General features: G+C 34.2%; 1 protein-coding gene across 2 annotated transcripts in view; it reads right to left on the minus strand.

Moving 5' to 3' along the window:
* Positions 1–6190: 6190 nt before the first annotated feature.
* The window catches only part of BOLL (boule homolog, RNA binding protein), a 44502-nt gene continuing 26933 nt past the window's right edge, over positions 6191–23759 (minus strand). For both annotated transcript variants that reach the window (XM_043577407.1, XM_043577408.1), the window contains exon 11: positions 6191–8415. In XM_043577407.1, coding sequence (XP_043433342.1) covers positions 8392–8415 — 24 coding nt within the window. In that variant the 3' untranslated portion in view covers positions 6191–8391. The remainder of the gene's footprint in view (positions 8416–23759) is intronic.

Below are 23759 nucleotides of genomic sequence, written 5' to 3' on the forward strand. Positions count from 1 at the left end.
GAAGCTTCTAAGATAAAGGGCAAAACTTCTCTAAAGAGGCACTGTTGATTATATATTGTGTTTTCCATAATTTGGGCAGATGCCACTCTACTGACCTAGCAAGACTCTGAGCATGTCTACTAACAATGTAACAACTTGCCAATGCTAGAATAGGTTAATTATTAGGAGTAAGTCATAAAAACAATGAATAATTTTACAGCGTATCAAACCTAGGTGCTTCCAGGGTTAAAAATGTTTTTAAAATGTGGGGTTACTGAGAGAGTTTATTCGTATCACTTTAGGATACTTTGTGAAGGTACAAAATAGTCTTCTAACAAGCAAAGAACCATTTATAAAGTATTATAAAATATGTTAGTTATCAAAATCAGTGTTTGAGAAAATTCCCTGTAATGACATCAGGCTGTATTTAACTTTAGGCACTGTTACAATTTTTGAGCTAAGTTGACTTTAGTAGGCAATTATGATTATGATCCATTTATCTTAGAAACACACACATTTTATCAGTATAAAGAGTGGCATGAGTTTGGCCCCTTGGATTAAGATGTAAAAAAAGAAAACTTGAATAGCCCTTTCTCAAAATAGCAAATAATACATGTAGGGTCTATACAAACACTGATAAATGCCTACACTACAGTTATTAGCAAGAAAATGGGAAGGCAGAAGCAAAGCAACCAAAGGTTCATTTGTTTTTGTTGGTGGACTTTATGCTTCCAAAAACATGTGGAAATGTGTCACATTCCCAAAATATAAAGAGTAGGTGGCTCCACTTATAGGTATCTTTTGCTTATCAGAGGGATTAAAGTTTTCAGGGATAACTTAAAAGGCCTTTCTTCTTACCTTGTGTTCCTTCTTATATTTCTCTGAATGCTGAATTACACAGCACATTTGAAGAAAATTTTTGATTAACATCTAAAAATTAAATTCTATGGCAATTCTGTTTCTCCCTTTTATTAGGAAACTTCATACTTCAGTTACTTGATAAAAGCATGATTAAACAGTTTCGTGTTTATCAGAATTTGTTTACTTTAGAATTGAAATATTTTCTGATTCTGAGTCTGAGATGCTTAAGGGAGTAGAATAGACATTTTGTGTCTAAGATTTAATTTGTGTAAGATTTAATTTTAGTGATTCAATGAAAGATGGTCCATAACTCTTAGAAGGGGCAAAAATTATTTCTGAAAAGTGTTCTCTAAGGATCTTCCCCTCTTAGTTCCCATACTCCCCAGAAATCACTTGCTTCCTTACTGGTGTAATTTATTAGTAATCAAAACTCTGGGTTCTACCACTTAATAGTAATGTCATTTTGGGCAATTCTCTTACTCTTTCAAAGCCTTACTTCTCTTATAAAAAAGTTGTCGATTATTTCTCAAATATATTGAGTGGACAAAATAAGATAATATATGTATTGTGCTTATAAATTATAAAGTGCTATAAAAATAAGTGTTATTCTTGCCTTGGAAGAATACAGTAAGCACAAATGTGATATACTAAGCATGATTTTATAGCAAATTATCAACAGAGTTATTACAGTTTTTATAAGGAATATTATCATGGACTTTAAATAATCTTCAATGACTAAACCAAAGATTTTCTTGAGAATTACCTCATTATTCTATACCAAATTTAGTTTCAAGTTACCAATATTTTAAGACTAATATCTTAAGAATATTCCGTAGTTTTGGGGCGCCTGGGTGGCTCAGTCGGTTAAGCGGCCGACTTCGGCTCAGGTCACGATCTCACGGTCCGTGAGTTCGAGCCCCGCGTCGGGCTCTGTGCGGACAGCTCAGAGCCTGGAGCCCGTTTCGGATTCTTTGTCTCCCTCTCTCTCTCTGACCCTCCCCCGTTCATCCTCTCTCTCTCTCTCTGTCTCAAAAGTGAATAAACGTTAAAAAAAATTAAGAATATTCCATAGTTTTATTAGACGTTATAGTTTTCAAGTTGATATGATTCTGTGGTTTCCTGTTTATAACTTGAGAAAGGTGCTTATCCCTGAACATATTCATTGAACTTATTTATATAGTTGTATCAACGGCTAAACCAGAAATCATAAAGCTTCAAGGGCTAAAGTAATAGAGTAATTCAGGCCTATCCCTTATGGCTTAATCCCTTTCAGACTATACTTTTTTGATCTCAGTGTAATGTTACATTCATTTTATAATATTTTAATAGGGTTAACAACATTCCAATTTCCCTGGGACAGTCTAGTTTATGCATACTGTATTATTAGAATTTTGGTTTTGAAAAATAGTCTTTGAATAGAATGGTTTATGGGTCTGTTAATATGATAAACTTCTTTGTTGGTTAGTATATACTTCAAAAATTAGATCATTTTAATTATTTTTAGTGCCCCTTTTCACTCTTAAGTGTAGTGATTTAATTATGAATATATCATTTCCACATATAAGAAGAACTTGGAGCCCCTAGCAAAGTCAAGAACTTTCTGACTCCTATAAGGAACAGAAGTGAAGCAGAACTTAGTATGATTGGTAAACATCAGAGGGCCTTGTCCACAGTGAAACAGGCTTGATTTCTGTAAATATAATCAAATCAAGTCAGTGCTGCTTATCAATGAAGTTGGGAGTGCAATTTCAAAGGAAATAAGTGCTGGAGAATAAGGACTCCTCTAATTCTGAATCCATATAATTGTATTTCAGAGAAGGTTAAGCTAATATTCATATTGGAACTTGGCAAATCTTTGAGTATGTAATTATTTCTGAGAAAAAAAATGTAGTTACATTCTTACACATGACTCTATTCAGATAGACCCTAATTACAACTTTGTCTTATTAAAATATAATGAACTGTACATTATTAATGATAGAGACAAGATTCTTTTGAACTGCATGACTTGAGATTAAATCATGTCAGTGAAAACTATTGTTAGCTACCTTTCCTACATAGAGTATGAAGATGTTTGGTTTGAAGGATGTTTAATAAAGAAAGAGCAAGTGGATGATTTCATATGAAGAAACGACCATTAGAATGAATTTTGGGTTATTTCCCCAAATAATTTATCATTTAGAAGAAAATAGGAAAGCTAAATTCTTGTATTGGGTATACAGCATTTATGAAAAGGTGACAGTGATTTAGAAAGAATTTTCAAGAAGCAAGTGGATGATTAAGATGAGTTGTATAGTGTTAGGTTTATATCCGAAATCAGAGAATCTTTAAAATAAATTTTTAACTTCAAAAATACAAATCTGCTGAAGTTCAACACAGAATGTTTATCTTTCATTATTATTTAGGGTTGCACCTATAAAATCCTTTGAGGAAATAGGATAGCCTTTTTGAAATCAAGAATAAGATATAAAGAGATGTACAAAAAGATGTGTATTCAGTAGCATTCTCTATAGTTGCATCTGATCTTTAGGAATTAGACACAAAGGTAAGTAACTCTTTTCCTGATCGTCATCTTTTAAAATTTCCTTTTATAATCTTTATTTTAAAGCAAAAGAAATTGCAGATTAAAGGATGTAATATTCCACGTTAAGCAAAAGCTATCTTGACTCTCTTCCAAAATGCTCACTCTGTTATTGGGAACCACTGTGAGAAACGTGGAACTTTGAGTACCAATGAGTTCAGAAATAAAAGGACAGAATCTGTGAAAACTAAGGATTATACTCTCTTAAGCATGAATTAGCTACTTTTAAGCTGGATTCCTTAAGCCAAAACATCTTTCTCCACATTGCCTGATTTTTTTTCATATTAGATTACACTGTTGGAAATTCTATCAAATCAGATGTTTGGGCTAGGAATTCTCTTTATTCCTGTTCTTAGTCAAGTCAAGGCCAGGAAAGATCCTTTTTTTTCCTCTTGCCATTATTCCCCAAATCTAGAAAGTCAGGTTAGTATTATTAGGTTTCTATATTTAGGCCAGTATAGATAGCTGTTATAGGAATATGCTGTGAATTTAAACATCATTAAATATGTTGAAGCTGGGAAAAACTCTTCCAAAATTAAGTGTATCTGATTGCATTTCTTTTCTTTCAGTTTAGAGCCACATGTGAAAATGAAACCATAAATAATGACTACACAGTAAATATCCTTAAACCCTACCATTTTAAGTACAAGAAAGTTAATTGAGTTGGGTGGATAATAAAAGAGTCAAGTTCTCTAAAAATCTGGAGAAATTCTATACAAAATACAAAATAGAGGTCCCTCAGAATGCTAATAGCCAGAATGGGGGAAAACCAGATGGAGGTCTTTCTCTTTGTTTTAAGTGATTCAAACAACAAGGACATGGTACTTGGAAAACAAGTTGGAAAGTAGATATTCAGATGAATACACAGGGAATTCTTTCCAGATTGGAAGAGGACAACTGGTAGACTTAAGGAATTCATGGGACAGGAAGAGTATAGTTGGAGATTTAGCTTGGAATTTACCAAAGGTAAAACTCCTTTTTAAAGTACTGAAACCTATCAAAGACAAAGATCTAGAGGAAATGCCACAGAACTTGATATTGGTGAGTAAGGGGAAGAAAATGCTAAGAGCTTTGAGACACTTACTTTGAAGCCTTTATACTTTAGAGGAGAATCTTGACTCTCTTATAAAACAAAATAGCAACACAAAAAATTATCATCTTCTCAAAAGCATTACTTTCCCCAGGAAAGAAAAATTCTGAGAGATGTATTTTATCCTCTTTTTAATAAAGGAAGACATAAAGAAAAAAGAGTCTAATCAAAGGACATTCTTATTAGAAATCCTCTCTCTAGGCCTACGGGTATACTGGGATCTTGTAGGACGTCCAAAAGTGTGAGGATCTAGGGCTCTCCAAATTTTCTCTGATGAGAAACAAAAACCAGTCAGTAAAAGGGTTGAAGTGAGGAAAAAAAACTGTTAGCAGGTAAGGAAGGGGAGGGATTTAGTTCCTAGGTATAGAATGGCAGCTTCCCATAGACTTGTTTTCCAAAGGAAAAAAGTACACCAAGATGTTTGATTCATATCCTCTTTAGAGAAATACTAAATGACATTGACTCATGGGTATATACCTTGACAGAAATGCAAAACAGATTAACACATACTAGCCTCACTAGAATTATGTACCAAAATATTAGTAAATAATCAAGTATTGGCTTCTTTTAACTAAGAAATACGCATCAAATGAGTAAAACTGACAAATCAGTAGATGGAAAAATTTTTAATTACATGTTTTAAAAACAAGTCAGATGTCAATATGGTATCACTTACTAGCTTAAATAAAATGTTTTAATGACTATTCAGCCTGTTACTGTGTATCTTAACTTCAATACAGTCAGGCTTGGTAATGTATTAGTTGATCCTATTTTAAGCAGCATAACTAAACAGAATGATAAAACTGGAAAACTTTAATCTGTTAGTTTACAAATTTAAAATTGATGGCTGTTATTTTATTTCTAGATTCTGACAGGTCATAAAGTAGGTATCAAGGTAACCATGAAACTAGTATAACAGAAAACTGAAGGATTATATTACATGGAAAGGACAAAAATGACAATGTGAAATAAAACAAGTGGTCTTGAATGGCACTTGATTTTTGAGAGGAATCATGAGAATGCAGAAAGTATCAGTAAATTTATGCAATACATAAAAGCAAAGAGACAAAAACACATAGAGCAGGTGAAACAAACACCAATAACTGTAGCTGCTAATCAGAGAGTGGTACTAAACATGGAAGAACAGAAGCTGGTAGCATATTTTTTTAGGAATTTATGCACTAGGAATGAAAACACTGAATAGAGTTGAAAGAAACAGCACCAATTATGATTATTATGCCCATCTTTTTTGAAAAATTTGCCTCTTTCTACTGAAGTCTATAGAGATTTCAGAATAAATTTTAGTCAAAGTATAGGTCTAGGGGCCAGCAATTTACTATTTTAACAACAGGGCATGTTGAAACATGATATCAAAGTTGGATTGAATGCCCCTGTAAAGTCTTTTCTGGTCCTTTGATTCTACATTTTAATACTATCCAAGCACTACTTCTGAGAGAGATACAAAGGTTTTTTGTGTATATGACCCCAATTCATTATTTTTCTTAAATACACCACAAACCCATGAAACACACTCCTACATCTGGGACTTACGTATAAATTTGTTTGAAAATATTGTACTGTCATTATTGGCAGAAATTTATAAAGCATTGTACAAACTAAATCATACCTCTTTCTAAGCCATTCTTGTGAAATTGGCTGACAGGAAAGAAATTAAAGTCTTAATTTTCCAAGATCCTTTAATTTTTGACATGCTACCATCTTTCTATCTCTGATTATATTAGAGATTTGAGTAAAACAGGTTGCAAACTTATTTGTGATTTTGGTACATGTGATGATACTAATATTTGTATTATCCATTTCACTCTAATCCAGTGAATTTCCTCAGATGTTTTCAGATTGGCCTTTCAAAATAGGAACTAAATAGAAACTTTTCAAATTTATCTATAGATGATATACTACAAAAAAGAGAAAAATAAAATGGCTTTTACCTAGTTATATAAGGAGAATTTTTATCCTCTCAATCTGGTTTTAGAAATAACCTGTTTGGGCTATCAAACTAGGTCGTAAAGAAAGTTGATGGTGAATCTGGTTGACAGTGAATTCCACAGTTTTAATTAGCTTCACAAAATGAAGCTAAATTCTAAGAAAGTGTGTATATGAATTGTATGTATATATAATGTGTATGTGTATATAATCTATATGTGTGTGTGTGTGTGTGTACGTAGTATATGTGTGTGTGTGTGTGTGTACGTAGTATATGTGTGTACGCAGATCTCTATAGTTTTGTGGAAGAAACACACTTGTGTATCAATTATTATCAAAATTCCTTATCCAATAATACATCATTAACTTTTATTAACAGTCCAGGATTTGTTTAGCATCATGTTAAACATTTTGAAAATCAAGGAGAGTGCTATTAAAATATCTCTAACATCAGTGGTTAATCATTTTTACTTACAGAACAAAAACTTTTGAAATTTCATTGTGGGACTTATTAGTCTATTTATATTTCTAAAAACAGAATAATTAATGTGCATGGGATACCTGTAGGCTAATATATAATCATATAGTCCTACTGTTCATTATGGTTTCAAAAGAAACACCCTATTTGACTCATCAGGAAAATCTTTGGGATCTAAGTCTTATTATTTCTGCTTATGCTGTTGAACATGTAATACATTTGGGCATAGAAAAGGAGAGAGGAGAGATAAATTAGGGTAATGCCAATATTTATAGATTTTCCTCTTCTCACCTAAAATTAGGAAGTCAAGTAAAACAATTGCAAATGAATGTAAAGTGGATTTTTTTACACTATTACAGAAATTACAGTGATGAAAACAATTTGTTCTGTAACTTTTGAACAATGGCTTTTCCTCCCTACCTATTTTCTAATTTTATAATAAGATTGGCTTTAGAATCAGAATTTGAAGTTTTCCTTTGGTGTAAGAAATAGCTTTGCATTTTATGAAAATAACTGTCTTTTAAAATATTAATAACATATAATTGAATATATTGGTAACATATAAGAATAAAAAGTCAAAATATTAAAGCAGTACAGGATACCAAAATATAGTGGGGTATCAGTCAGTATTATGGGATGTCAGAGATGAGCCCTTCTTTTATCAAAACAATTCTACTAGGTGAACCGTATTATATAAATTTGGGTACCAAATGGCTTATATTATAAAAGGCTTCAGCATTATCACAAATATTAGAGTAAAAATTTAATATAGTCAAATTAATCATATGAAAAGGTAAGAAAACTGATCATGTTGAAGTGTTTCTAATAATATTGGAAAATGTTATAAAAAAGTATAAATATTACTCAAATTTTGAAAACCATGGCAGAAGCAAAATTAAATAAGGAATAGCAGTAATAAATAAAAACTCAGTCAAAAACATATTAAATGACAAAATAGCCAGTATTAGAACTGAATCATTAAGATCAAATGTACTTATACCACAAGGCATGAAAGTATTAAAAATTCTATTAGCATTAGAGTGGACTCTTATCCTAAATACTAAAATAAATAGTAATGACTATTAAACATTACTCCTAAAAGATTGAGAGGAAAAGAAATAACACAAAGCAGAGAAAATGAAAGACACCTCACTATTCCCAATGTGGTTATTATTTATGGAATGGATAAAACATGTAGAAAATGTCACTACAGTTAGATTAACACATAAACAAACCAACATGCCACAACTACCTAAATAGTTTTGTAGAACAGCTGAAAAAGCAAATTTCATCGAATTTAGACAGCTTATAATGGAATAAATAAGTATGGCGAGGTATTAACTAACCCTAAGTGTCACAATGGGCAGCTTCTAGACGGTTCGTTGAAGCTGGATCTTGGCCACACAAGGATCATTGGACAAGAAATCAGTTGAGCTGGACTAGAGCTGCCCAGTTGTCTTAATAATGAATGCTCCACACTGTCTGTTAAGTAAAAAGAGAGAAAATATAGATCAGAAATGAACAGGAAAGAAAAAGAACAAATTAGAGTAAATGAATGTAGGACATCAATGAACATTTACACAATACTTGCAGAACATATGTACTAATTTTATTGAGTATTAAGAAGTGAGAGAAGTTGAATAGTATCAGTCCTCTAACTTTGTTCTTTCCCTTTAACACTGTGATGGCTATTCTGGGTGTTTTGCCTTTCCATATAAACTTTAAAATCAGTTTGTCAATATCCACGAAATAACTTGCCGAGATTTTGACTAGGATTGTGTTGAACCTGTAGATAAAGTTGGGAAGAACTGACATCTTGACAATATGATGTCTTCCTATCCATACAACATGGACTATTTCTCCATTTATTTAATTCTTTGATTTCTTTTATCAGAGTTTTATACTTTTTCTCATCTAGATCTTGTACACATTTTGTTAGATTTATACCTAAGTATTTCATTTTTAATTTATTGCTGGTAAGCAGAAAAGCAATTGACTTTTGCATGTTAACCCTGTATCCTACAGCCTTGCTATAATTGCTTATTAGTTCCAGAAGTTTCTTGGTCAATTCTTTTGGATTTTCTACATAGACAATCATGTCATCTGCAAACAAAGGCAGTTTTATTTCTGCCTTCCCAATCTGTATACTTTTGTTTCCTTTTCTTGTCTTTTTGCATTAGGACTTCCAGTACAGTGTTGAAATGGAGAAATGAAGTGGACATTCTTGCCTTGTTCCCCCTAACTAATTTTAATACATTAAAAAAAATTTTTTTTTCAACGTTTGTTTATTTTTGGGACAGAGAGAGACAGAGCATGAATGGGGGAGGGGCAGAGAGAGAGGGAGCCACAGAATCGGAAACAGGCTCCAGGCTCTGAGCCATCAGCCCAGAGCCCAACGCGGGGCTCGAACTCACGGACCGCGGGGCTCGAACTCACGGACCGCGGGGCTCGAACTCACGGACCGCGGGGCTCGAACTCACGGACCGCGGGGCTCGAACTCACGGACCGCGGGGCTCGAACTCACGGACCGCGAGATCGTGACCTGGCTGAAGTCGGACGCTTAACCGACTGCGCCACCCAGGCGCCCCTAATTTTAATACATTTAAAAACACCTTTGAGTCCACCAAGTATTCACACAAGAAAATTTTTTTTTTAATGTAACATTACATTACAAGTAAATTAGGATTAGGAAAAGACTATAGGCTCAGCTGAATGTAATCTTAAGGGTGGTCTTACTAACTATACATACAGCACTTCAAATATTATTTTTCAAGTGTAATGTTCAATAAATGCTTGGTGAAATGAACTACTGAGAATGAATTGTTACTTAAAACTTGTCATATGGTAGAGTCCATATGACATGTTTATGCAAGGACCAACTTATTTATGTGATTTATTAATTAGCTAATGGCCCATAGTTCATTTAGATTCTGCCAGATTTGACAGTACCTACAAATATGAGTCAGAAACAGTAATGTATAGTTTTTATCCATAATAATTTAAAGTTTTATTTTAGCTATAGTTTTTATTTCATTCTCAATTAAATCTTTGTCAAGATTAGAAGGGTAAACAAACTGATTTGACTTTGACTCTTTTTAAAGAAACTTTCTTAAAGAGCATTCAAAAAAGGAAAAAAAAAAAACCCAACAGATAGAAAGTGAAAATAAAGGAGTTGAGGTAACCTGCAGGTAGTATACGCACAAGGAAATGATGTAAATTGGTATATATGAAAAAGACCAAATTGACAGTATAAAAGAGAAAATATATCCTATAAATATTTTTCAAGTAAAAATTGTTTTAGCCAATTTTTAAAGTTGAGAGAGGAGGGTTTTAAATAAATCCTGGTTAAAATTTTCAGAATGACATAAAGGTCTTTTCCTTAAAGGTTTACAACATGAAACAGGAGGCTTTTTCCATCTTGCAATGAAAAGCTAATAGAGTTCAGGTTAAGAACATTTCATTGCAGAAAGAATGAAGGAAGATAAGGTGGTTAGCAGTTTACAAATACTTTAAGATCTGCCCCTAATGTGTTTATTCTGAAGTTTTAAAGATCAGCAACAATTACATGCTTTTAAACAACACTGTTTCATGAAAGGTATAACTAAAGTCTGAAGTACTCAAGAAAGAATGGCTAAATGAATGTATAAGAGATTTCAGTGTATTTTATCTGATTTAGTTGTGTGGAGAAAACTAACTCAAATTGATAGAAACTTATCTTAAGTCTGAGTAATGGAAAAGTAAGCAAAAATAACTGCTTTGGTAATGCAAAGCTACAGAAGACATTTCTAAGTGGACCACTAATGTACAGCATTACTATACTGTGACTATAATGTAGGTGACTATAATTAATAATACTGTATTGCATATTTGAAAGCTGCTGAGAAAGTAGATCTTAAGAAATTTCTTACCACAAGGAAAATATTTGTTAAGTATGTGAAGTTTTGTGGATGTTAACTAGACTTACTGTGATGACCATTTCATAGTATATACATACACTGTACACCTGAAACTAATAATGTTATATGTCAATTATATCTCATGGCTATTTCTGTCACATATTACTTATTGTGTTGTTCTCAGATGTTTTGTGGTTTTTGCCTTCATAAAATTTTCTCCTGAGATCATCATCAGCTAAGATGTTTGGTAATATTTACATGTGTGGGAAAAAAAATGGAAGAGTAGAGAGTGGTCTTAGCTCATGCTGTGGTTTGAGAAGGAGTAGGCGTTGTCTCGCCCAGGACAGAGAGCCCTTAGGCATCATCATCTAGGCTATTAACAACCTTTTGTTGCCATTTCAGTAGGCAACTCTGCCTATTAGGGGTCAGTCTCTCAATACTTCTGCCCTGCACAATGCTCTCCTTTCTTATACATAATTCATTATAGTCAGTGACATTTGTCCAGGACCACTTTATTGAATTTATAGAGATTTATGTTGTGACCAAAATATTACCAACTTTTGTAAATGTTAGAAAAGAAATAGCTTTCTCTTTGCAAGGCACAAAATTCAATATGTATTATTTATATATGTCTTTAGATCTTATTTATCCAAACATGAGTTATGATTATGATATTAAAGTTTCCTATCACAGCTGTGTTTCTTTCTCTTGGTATTTCTAGCAGTTTTTACTTTGTATATATTTTTTAAGTTTTTTTATTTTTATTAAGTAATCTCTACACCCAAGATGAGCTTGAATTCATGATCTTGAGATCAAGAGTCGCATGCTCTTCTGACTGAGCCAGGCAGGCAACCCTACTTTATAGTTTTGATGTTACATTATTAGACTTACTTATTCATTTTAGATTTAACTTTTTATCACAACAAACTAATCTTCCCTGTCTTGTTTAATGCTTTTCACTTTGAAATTTACTTTCTTATTAGTATCATCTTGGTTTTTTTCCCTACTATTGTTCATATTTTCCTGATATATCTTGGCTTGAAACAATCTGGAGTACATAGCACTTTTGAAATTAATTTTTATTTTTGTTAAAGTAACTATAGGGGTGCCTGGGTGGCTCAGTCAGTTAAGTGTCTGACTTTGGCTCAGGTCATGATCTCATGGGTTGTGAGTTTGAGCCCTGCATCAGGGTCTGTGTTGACATTGTGGAGCCTGCTAGGGATTCTCTCTCTCTCCCTCTCTCTGCCCCTCCGCTCTCATGGTCTCTAAATAAATAAATAAATAAATAAGGTAATTACATACTTAGTTTTAAAAATCAAATAGTGGCTAAAGGGAAAAATGGCTTCAACACATTCCCCCTCCCCTGCCACTCCACTCCTGTCCCACTTCACTTTTTCAGAGATGGCCACATTCATTTGTTTAAGTTATTTCTTCTAGTATTTGTTTCCCTATTTCTATCTATATTAACTGAACAATTTCATTCATTATTTAACGACTTCTTTATGGTCGATAAGGATTTTAACTCTTTTATATCTTTTATTACATCTCTTTTATTGCCTTGCCCATCCTTTTTATATCATAAGTTTTGCTTAAATTTGTTATTATTTTTTTTTTCTAAATTTTTTTTAACGTTTATTTATTTTTGAGACAGAGACAGAGCATGAACGGGGGAGGGGAAGATAGAGAGGGAGACACAGAATTGGAAGCAGGCTCCAGGCTCTGAGCCATCAGCCCAGAGCCCGACGCGGGGCTTGAACTCACGTACTGTGAGATCGTGACCTGAGCTGAAGTTGGATGCTTAACCGACTGAGCCACCCAGGCGCCCCAAATTTGTTAATTATTTTAATTATTATGCTTAAGTAAATGCTATTCACTAATAAGCCAAGTGGTGCATTATAATTACATTTTCTTTCTTGAACACCTTTTGGGTTTTCACTAATTTCTTCATTTCCCCCATTCATTTAGTTTTATTCAGACCTAAAGCCAAGTCTCTCCATATCTTTAAACAGCTCTGTAAGATACTTAATACAAGTTTCTACACAAATAAAACTTATTTTTCTTGCAGAGAACCATCTAATTCTGGACTGATTGCTCTTTAAAGCATCTAAACAGCCATCATCCCAAGACCTCTTTTTGTTGTCATCCTTAGCCTCTGCCTTGCATTAGATGTTTGTTTCATTTTCATTTTCTGCTTTTTTGTTTTTATCCCATGTCTTTTCCTAGTTTATTCTCTTGTTTTGGTGAAATACACATTTAGTAGCACCCCAAGAAAGGATGCACGTGAGGTAAATTGTTTGAGACTCTACTGTATGAAAATAGATTTTTTTCATTTATACTTGTCTATTATAGAATCCTAGATTAAAATTTTCATTAAATATTTTTAAAGCTTTGCTCCATTGTTTTCTAGCTTTCAGTGTTGCTGATTCTTAGTCTGTGATCTATTTTCTCGCTTAGGTTTATTTTTTAAATCCCTGCCATTCTGAAATTTCAGAATAATAAAAATAAAATTCAGAATAATGTGCCTGAACTGTGAGTCTTTTACAGCAATTGTGCCAAGTAGTTGGTAGGCCCTTTTATTTATTTATTTATTTATTTATTTATTTATTTATTTATTTAGAGAGGGCACAAGTGAGCTAGGAGCAGGCCCTTTTATTTATTTATTTATTTATTTATTTATTTATTTATTTAGAGAGGGCACAAGTGAGCTAGGAGCAGAGAGAGAGATAGAGAGAGAGAGAGACACACTCCCAGGAAGGGCAGAGGGAGAGAGGAGAGAGGAAGAGAGGGAGAGAGAGAGAGAAAGCCAGGCTCACCTGAAGCAGAGCTCATGTTTTACCCGATGGGGGCTCATGTTCATCTGATGTGGAGCTCGAGCTCACCTGATGCAGGGCTTACCCGATGTGGGACTTGAATTCATGAACCCGATGCAGGGCTTACCTGATGTGGTATTCAAACTCACAAACCATGATATCATTACCTGAGCCAAAATCAGATGCTTAACAACTGAGCCACCAAGGCGCCCCTAGGGCCTTTTAATCTAGAGATTCTTGTCCTTAACTTCCTAGGGAATTTTCTTGTGTTAACTTTTTGCTAATTTCCTTCAAACCATTTTCTTTTTCTGGAATTAATATTTGACTTCTTGGATCAATCTAATTTTATCTTTTTCTCTATTATTATTTACCTCTTTTTCTATTTTCTGAAAGCTTTTGATTGTAATGTTTAACCCTTTCACATTTGATTTATTTCAGCTACCTCATTAGTGTAAAAACTAATAAAATTTGAGTAAGGTATATAGTTAGGTTAAGAGGACATATTAGCGTTAATTTTCTCTACTAATGCCCTCCAGTCAAAGAACAGGAGGATGAAGGATATACAGAAACTCTATTATTTCTATAACTTTTCTGTAAATCGGAAATTACTTCAAAATACAAGGTGAAAAAAAAGTTAAAAGGAGCAATATGTTTGATAAAAATGAAGTGTTTGCTAGGATGTCTATGCATGGAACACTTCTTATTTTCTCTTATCTTTAAGTGGATATTAATTATAGTTTGATATTTTCTTCTGCTCTCTGCATTATATGTTTCTTTCTGTTTATTATGATCTCTCATTCTGAAGGTTTTCTTCTAACGTGACTGCATATCCATATTTAAGGAGGAAGCACTAAAATCCTAATGGGAAGTTCTTTGTGTGTGGATAGTTTTATCAATGAGCTTTACTGTTAGGGATTTCATAGGGCCAGCTAAGTTTTTCTCTTGTTAGAAAGCATGCTTCTGTTAGACTCCTGGATCTGCTTACTTAGGTAATTTACTTCTCATGCTTAAAGTGATCAAGGTTAATAGTACCAGTAATCAGATATACTGGCATCTTGTATCCCTTGAAATGATACACTGAGAAGGGCACATCACTTCTGTGATATTTTTTCCCCAAATGCATAACTTCTATTTTTTTTTTTAGGTTTTATTTATTTATTTATTTATTTATTAAAAAAAATTTTTTTTTCAACGTTTATTTATTTTTGGGACAGAGAGAGACAGAGCATGAACCGGGGAGGGGCAGAGAGAGAGGGAGACACAGAATCGGAAACAGGCTCCAGGCTCTGAGCCATCAGCCCAGAGCCTGACGCGGGGCTCGAACTCATGGACCGCGAGATCGTGACCTGGCTGAAGTCGGACGCTTAGCCAACTGCGCCACCCAGGCGCCCCGGTTTTATTTTTTTTAAAGTAATTTCTACATCTAATGTGAGGCTCAAATTTATAACCATGAGATCAAGAGTCACGTGCTGTACCAACTGAGCCAGCTAGGCACCCCTGCATAACTTCTATTTAATCAAGAGAAAATACCAGACAAACTCATATTGATGGATTATCAACAAAATAACTGACCAGTACTCTTTAAAAGTATCAAGATCATGAAAGACAGGGAAAGACTGTAAATTTCACAGATTGGAGGAGAGTAGGAGAGATGACAAATTAATGTAATGTGGGATTCTTGGGTTAGATCCTGGAGCAGAAAAAGAACATTTGTGGAAAACTGGTGAAGTTTAAAAAATTTTTTTTTTCAACGTTTTTTTATTTATTTTGGGGACAGTGAGAGACAGAGCATGAACGGGGGAGGGGCAGAGAGAGAGGGAGCCACAGAATCGGAAACAGGCTCCAGGCTCTGAGCCATCAGCCCAGAGCCCGACGCGGGGCTCGAACTCACGGACCGCGAGATCGTGACCTGGCTGAAGTCGGCCGCTTAACCGACTGCGCCACCCAGGCGCCCCAAAACTGGTGAAGTTTAAATAGTGCTTGTAGTTTATAATATTGTACTATTGCTAATTTTTGTTTTTCCTAGTTGTTCTATGATTATATAAGTTGTTAAATTAGGGTAAGTTGGGTGAAGGGATACATAAACTTATTTTTTGCAACTTTTCTTTAACTCTAAAATTATATAAAAATAAATGGTTAAAAAAAAGTTAAGAGGACCAGGATGTTTGAAGGAGAGAAATGGATATTTCCCAGCATATTTATATATGGATTGTTTCTCATTAATTAGGCTTGAAGGATGGTGAATCCCTTTTGACGTTTAAATTCAAACATATCAAGGGTATTTTTATTTTTGTTTTACTATTAAAATGTGTGTTCATTCTTTTTGTCTTTTTCTGTATTCCTTTTGAGAGTTACTCCTTTTTTGGCTGGACTTGTGTCTGTTCTCTCTATTCTAGCATTTTATTTTTCATCATTTTATCCTTCATGTTATTTTCCTCTGTATTCTGGGAGGATTTCAAAAAAATTTTTTATACATCAAGGAATTGTTTTTATGTAGTAATTACTGGTCCTTTACAGCCAAGACAAATTTGATTTTTTCCATCATATCAATAGTTTCATATGGTGTCTTCTTACACTGACTAGCAACCATTTCATCTTTCCTGTTTTTCAGTCTGTAATTACTAGGAACATAGGATATGTTTTTATAACTTTATTTAATTTCCTCTTGTATATATGTTCTTATGCATATATACATATATATGCTATTTATCCTTGCCTTCAATGTAGTGCCATATACAAAAATATTTTCATGGGACCCATATAATGTATACTTTTCTGTTTAACTTATCCTTGAATGTAGATCTATCCATGAAAATTCTAAAAGATCCATTTCATGAGTTCTTGTTTCTCTTACCATTCTCTGTCCCATCTCTTAGGTTTGTAGCAAGAAAGAGGCTTGGTACACATACAACCTATGCAATTTCTAGTGCCTCTAGATCGGTAATCTTTTTTGCTTCTGCTGCCTAGTTCTCTGTTGAGTAAAATAATTTATTCTGCAGAATCTGAGACTATGTATAGTTTGACTTTGTACAGTACATAAAAATTTATACCCTCCTGTATGTTCATAGCTGCAAAGCACAGACTTTTCCTGTCCCTGCCCTCTACAATGCAGTGCTTTACAGTTGTCATCCTCTACTCTGAGGACTTGCTGAATATGTGGAAATTTTAGTCTCTAAATTGCTTTATGAGAAGTGTTAATGATACCGAAATGACGAAATGTTTAGGAAGAAGATAGTAATGGAATGATTCTGTAAAGTAAAGGTAAGTTGCTAATTTTTAGTTTAAGTGTACGTTATGGTTCTCTGAGCTAGAAACAGACAGTGGTAACAGGTCAAGTCCTTTTCTAATTTACTTTTGAATCACAGTGTCTTTCTAAAAGGTAACATATAATACATAAATAGCTGTGTTTTTCATTCAAGTCCAATCAGTGCTTTAATTAGAAGAAATTCCTCAGGGGTGCCTTGTGGCTCAGCCTGTTAAGCATCCAACTCTTGATTTCGGCTCAGGTCATGATCTCACAGTTTGTGAGATCAAGCCTGTGTTGGGCTCTGCACTGACAGTGTGGAGCCTGCTTGGGATTTTCTCTCTCCCTCTTTCTCTGCCCCTCCCCTGCTTGCACGTGCTCTCTTTCTCTCAAAAATAAATAACCATTCTCCCTTCAAAATGACAAAATGAAGGAATTCACCCCAAAAGAAAGAGCACGAAGAAATGACAGCCAGGAATTTAACCAACACAGATATAAGCAAGATGTCTGAACCAGAATTTAGAATCACGATAATAAGAATACTATCTGGAGTCTTCTGCAGAGATAAAAGAAGTAAAAAATAGCCAGAACGAAATTAAAAATGCTATAACTGAGCTGCAATCATGATGGATGCAGTGGCGGCAAGGATGGATGAAGCAGAACAGAGACTCAGTGATATAGAGGACAAACTTATAGAGAATAATGAAGCAGAAAAAAAGAGGGAGATTAAGGCAAAAGAGCACGATTTAAGAATTAGAGAAATCAGTGACTCATTAAAAAGGAACAACATCAGAATCATAGGGGTCCCAGAAAAGAAAGAGAGAGAAATAGGGGTAGAAGGGTTATGTGAGCAAATCATAGTGGAAAACTTTCCTAACTTGGGGAAAGACACAGACATCAAAATCCAGGAAGCACAGAGGAATCCCATTAGATTCAACAAAAACCGACCATCAACAAGTCATATCATAGTCAAATTCACAAAATACTCAGGCAAGGAGAGAATCATGAAAGCAGCAAGGGAAAAAAAATCCCTTACAAGGGAAAACAGATCAGGTTTGCAGCAGACCTATCCACAGAAACTTGGCAGGCCAGAAAGGAGTGGCAGGATATATTCAGTGTGCTGAATCAGAAAAATATGCAGCCAAGAATTCTTTATCCAGCAAGGCTGTCATTCAAAATAGAAGGAGAGATAAAAAGTTTCCCAGACAAACAAAAATTAAAGGAGTTTGTGACCACTGAACCAGCCCTGCAAGAATTTTAAGGGGGACTCTCTGAGGGGAGAGAAGATGAAAACATATATATTTCACATATATATAACATATACATATACATTTTACATATATATATATATATATATATATATATATATATATATATATAAATACCAAAAGCAACAAAGATTAGAAAGGACCAGAGAACACCACCAGAAACCCCAACTCTACAAGCATCAAAATGGCAATAAATTCATATCTTTCAGTAGTCACTATAAACGTCAATGGACTCAATGCTCCAATCAAAAGACATAGGGTAACGGAATGGATAAGAAAACAACATCCATTGATATGCTGTTTACAAAAGACCCACTTTAGACCTAAAGACACCTTCAGATTGAAAATAAGGGGATGGAGAACCATCTATCATGCTAACGGTCAACAAAAGAAAGCCGAAGTAGCCATACTTATATCAGACAATCTAGACTTTAAAATAAAGACTGTATCAAGAGATGCAGAAGGGCATTATATCATAATCAAGGGGTCTATCCACCAAGAATACCTAACAATTGTAAATATTTATGCACCAAATGTGAGAGCACCCAAATATATAAATCAATTAATCACAAACATAAAGAAACTCATCGATAGTAATACCATAATAGTAGGAGACTTCAACACCCCACTCACAGCAATGGACAGATCATCTAATCAAAAAATCAACAAGGAAACAATGGCTTTGAATGACACACTGGACCAGATGGACTTAACAGATATATTCAGAACATTTCATCCTAAAGCAGCAGAATATACATTCTTCTCCAGTGCACATGGAACATTCTCCAGAATAGACCATATACTGGGACACAAATCAGCCCTAAGTAAGTACAAAAAGATTGAGATCATACCGTGCATATTTTCAGACCACAACACTATGAAACTCGAAATCAACCACAGGAAAAAATTTGGAAAGGTAACAAATACTTGGAGACTGAAGAACATCCTACTAAAGAATGAATGGCTAACCAAGCAGTTAAAGAGGAAATGAAAAAGTATATGGAAGTCAATGAAAATGATAACACCACAACCCCAAACCTCTGGGATGCAGCAAAGGCAGTCATAAGAGGAAAGTATATAGCAATCCAGGCCTTCCTAAAGAAGGAAGAAAGATCTCAGATACACAACCTAACCTTACACCTTAATGAGCTGGGAAAAGAACAGCAAATAAAACCCCAAACCAGAAGAAGACAGGAAAAAATAAAGATTAGAGCAGAAATTAATGCTATCGAAACCAAACCAAAACAAAACAAAACAAAAAAAAACAACAGTAGAACAGATCAATGAAACCAGAAGCTGGTTCTTTTAAAGAATTAACAAAATTGATAAACCACTAGCCAGTTTGATCAAGAAGAAAAAGGAAAGGACCCAAATAATAAAATCAAGAATGAAAGAGGAGAGATCACAACCAACACTGCATAAATAAAAACAATAATAAGAGAATATTATGAGCAATTATATGCCAATAAAATGGGCAATCTGGAAGAAATGGACAAATTCCTAGAAACATATACACTACCAAAACTGAAACAAGAAGAAATAGAAAATTTGAACAGACCCATAACCAGTAAGGAAATCGAATTAGTAATAAAAAATCTGCCAAAAAACAAGAGTCCAGGGCCAGATGGCTTTCCAGGGGAATTCTACCAAACATTTAAGGAAGAGTTAACACCTATTCTCTTGAAGCTGTTCCAAAAAATAGAAATGGAAGGAAAACTTCCAAATTCTTTCTATGAAGCCAGCATGACCTTGATTCCAAAACCAGACAGAGACCCCACTAAAGAGGAGAAGTATAGACCAATTTCCCTGATGAAAATGGATGCAAATATCCTCAACAAGATATTAGCCAACTAGATGCAACAATACATTAAAAAAATTATTCACCACGACCAGGTGGGATTTATACCTGGGATGCAGGGCTGGTTCAATATCCGCAAAACAATTAGCATGATTCATCACATCAATAAAAGGACAAGAACCACATGATCCTCTCAATAGATGCAGAGAAAGCATTTGACAAAATACATCATCCTTTCTTGTTAAAAACCCTCAAGAAAGTAGGGATAGAAGGAGCATACCTCGAGATCATAAAAGCCATATATGAATGACTCAATGCTAATATCCTCAATGGGGAAAAACTGAGAGCTTTCCCCCTAAGGTTAGGAACGCGACAGGGATATCCACTGTCGCCACTGTTATTCAACATAGTATTGGAAGTCTTAGCCTCTGCAATCAGACAACTCCAAATCAGCCAGGAGGAGGTCAATCTTTCACTCTTAAATCAACACACAGACATCGGTTGCATTCCTATACACCAACAATGAAGTGACAGAAAGAGAAATCAAGGAATTGATCCCATTTACAGTTGCACCAAAAACCATAAAATACCTAGGAATAAATCTCACCAAAAAAGTGAAAAATCTATATACTGAAAACTACAGAAAGCTTATGAGAGAAATTGAAGAAGACACACACACACAAAAAAAAAAAAAAATGGAAAAAGATTCCATGCTCCTGGATAGGAAGAACAAATATTGTTAAAATGTCGGTACTACCCAAAGCAGTCTACATATTCAGTGCAATCCCTATCAAACTAACACCAGCATTCTTCACAGAGCTAGAACAAATAATCCTAAAATTTGTATGGAAGCAGAAAAGACCCTGACTAGCCAAAGCAATCTTGAAAAAGAAAACCAAAGCAGGAGGCATCACAATGCCAGACTTCAAGCTATACTACAAAGCTGTACTCATTAAGACAGTATGGTACTGGCACAGGAAAAATAAATAACCATTAAAAAAAGAAGAAGAAGAAATTCCTCATAGGCTGGCAAATAGTTAAATATTATTAACATTAAATATTTTCATGAATAGCTATTATACATTGGAATTAAATAAAATGAACATTTAATTTAAAGGTGAACTTAAAACTATAATTTCCCCAGTTTCTAGTATTTCAATTAATCCTCATAACAAATTTATTGGACACGTATTAATGCAAAAATGGAAAAACACTGTAAAACATAAACACTTCATAATTTTCCACTCACACATTTCTTACCCTGGGATTTGATACTGATCTTAAAAGCGTAATAGTTCAAATGCCCAGATACACAAAGATTTTCCTTTTGTTTTTTCCTGTAATCTAGCTCAATGGGCTAATTTTGACATTCTGTGATTTGCTTTATTGATTTCCAAATTCAGCTATGTATAAGATGTGGCTCTGCTGAATTAAAAAAATGATACCCTAATTAATACCTTATTCATCTAGTAGTTTCTATATTGGTATTTCTATATTGGTAGTAGCGTGTGCCTTACAGTCAATGAGTGATTTCTAGCAAACAGTCTTTTACAGCAGTTAGACCTGTGCTCTGAGCCCTGAATAAGGTCTCTATTTTATTGATTAGATTTGATGCTTCAAGATAGTTTTGACATCTGAAATTGCTACTTTGGAATATATACAGTTAACACCCTTAAAATTATAATCATTAGAGCTCAAATTATTCTTTTTTAAAAAATATTTTTGGTAATGTTTTTATTTATTTTTGAAGGAGAGAGACAGAGCATGAGTGGGGGAGGAGCAGAGAGAGAGGGAGACACAGAATTCGAAGCAGGCTCCAGGCTCTGAGCCGTCAGCACAGAGCCCGATGCAGGGCTCGAACCCACAAACTGTGAGATCATGACCCGAGCCGAAGCCAGAAGCTCAACCGACTGAGCCACCCAGGCACCCCGAGCTCACATTATTCTAAGGAATATTTCTACCTTTTTCTTTTAACTCATCAAGCTATTTGGTACACCAGAGAAAATTTGCATAATAAGAACGAAGGCTAATGTTTCAAATGTCAATATTTTAATATTAGTGTACTTAATATGTTTTAGGAAAAGATCATCAACTAATGATATAACAGTTGTGTATTAAGACTTCTATGTTATAATACAAATGTACTGTAAACAACAGGAGATAATTTTCCATACAGTAAAACTTGAATATTAAAGCATTTCTATAGGATTGTATAGTTTTAGAAAACTATGGGAGTGTTTTTCGAGTTTCTGTCCCTAGGTGGGGTAGCATTTTCTATTCAGGGCCATCAAATCACCTAAAGAAAATTATTGGGTATAAAATACACAGAACATTAGACCTTAAAAAATAAAAACCAGAAATATAAAACTGTATACAATAGCCCTGTGTTTCAGTTTTGACTTTTAAAGTTTATTAAACTTTCTTTTTTTCCTCATCTCTAACAAAAGAGGATTTTTGGGTTTTCTTCCCCATCCCTCTCAACTTTGTATCTCTAAGTATAAAAGGTTAAATTCCACTGATACTGAGACATTGCATTCCTTAAAGCATTTCATACTTCAAAACCTCTGAGTAAGGCTACGTTTACAATTGATGGCAATGTTTTTTTCCTTCATGGTGATAAACAATGGTGTGTCTTATTAACCCATGATGTTGCAGATTCAATGAAATCTGATACTAGGTTGTGTGAGACATGATGGGTTTTGGAGTAAGCTAGTTAAGCATAGTTCATAGCTCTTCAATTCTTCCCTAATCCTTAAATCTTAATTTGAATAGGACTAAAACATTCTCTAGGATGCATCCCATGTGATAACCAGAATTATTATAACCCTTAATGAGACAGATTAAATTGAAACAAGTCAGTAGTTTTCTTCCCCTTTGACCTGTGGCATAGTAAAGCAAAGATCTGCATCAGGAAAGAACGGGGAAAGTTCCTTCTAGCAGCATTTCTTTAGACATGAAGAGACAGGTTACTGATTCCAGTTTTAGGCTTATATATGAAAAAAGAGAAGATACCTACCTTTTCATGACTCTGTTATGATTTATATGCAACATAAATGTACTTTTTATGTCACTAAGGAGTAAGATACTAGTTTCTCTGTATAACTTCTTTCATTTCCTATTCATAGATTTAAGAAAATGTAGAAAAGTGTTTACTCTTAAACTAGAGGAATTAAACTTTAAATTAGCATGTGCAACATTAGGGGTGCCTGTGTAGCTCAGTCGGTTAAGCGTCTGACTCTAGATTTTGGCTCAGGTCATGATCTCACGGTGTGTGAGTCTGAGCCCCACATCAGGCTCTGCACTGGCAGTGTGGAGTCTGCTTGGTATTCTATTCTCTCTCTCTCTCCCCTTCTCTCTGCCCCTGCCCAGCTAGCGCTCTCTCTCTCTAAGTAAATAAACAAACTTAAAAAAAAAAAAAAGAATGTGTAACATTAACATTCTTTGGAAATTTCTTCTAGTACTACTCAAGCAATAAAACTTCAATCCTTTGTGTTTATATATATCGTGTATATAATCAGTAACTGAAAGTAATTAGTACTTGCTTAATACGGCAAAGCTCTTTCAGCTATTCCTAGAGAAGTATATTAGGAGAAAATGTTAACACCAGAGGAAATCTGTTTTAGAAAAATTTGATAGTATAATAACTCTATAAATAAAGTTTAGGAACACTCTAGGCTTTGACAGTAGGTCACCATTATGGTTTTATTTCATGTGTACAGTACAGTAGTAATAGCAGTGAAGGGATGCAGTGAGTGGTAATGGGATGAGGGGATATGAGAGAGTGGGGAGGCTCCTTAAAGTAGACTGTCT

The sequence above is a fragment of the Prionailurus bengalensis genome, chromosome C1, assembly GCF_016509475.1.
Source record: "Prionailurus bengalensis isolate Pbe53 chromosome C1, Fcat_Pben_1.1_paternal_pri, whole genome shotgun sequence".
Taxonomy (NCBI): domain Eukaryota; kingdom Metazoa; phylum Chordata; class Mammalia; order Carnivora; family Felidae; genus Prionailurus; species Prionailurus bengalensis.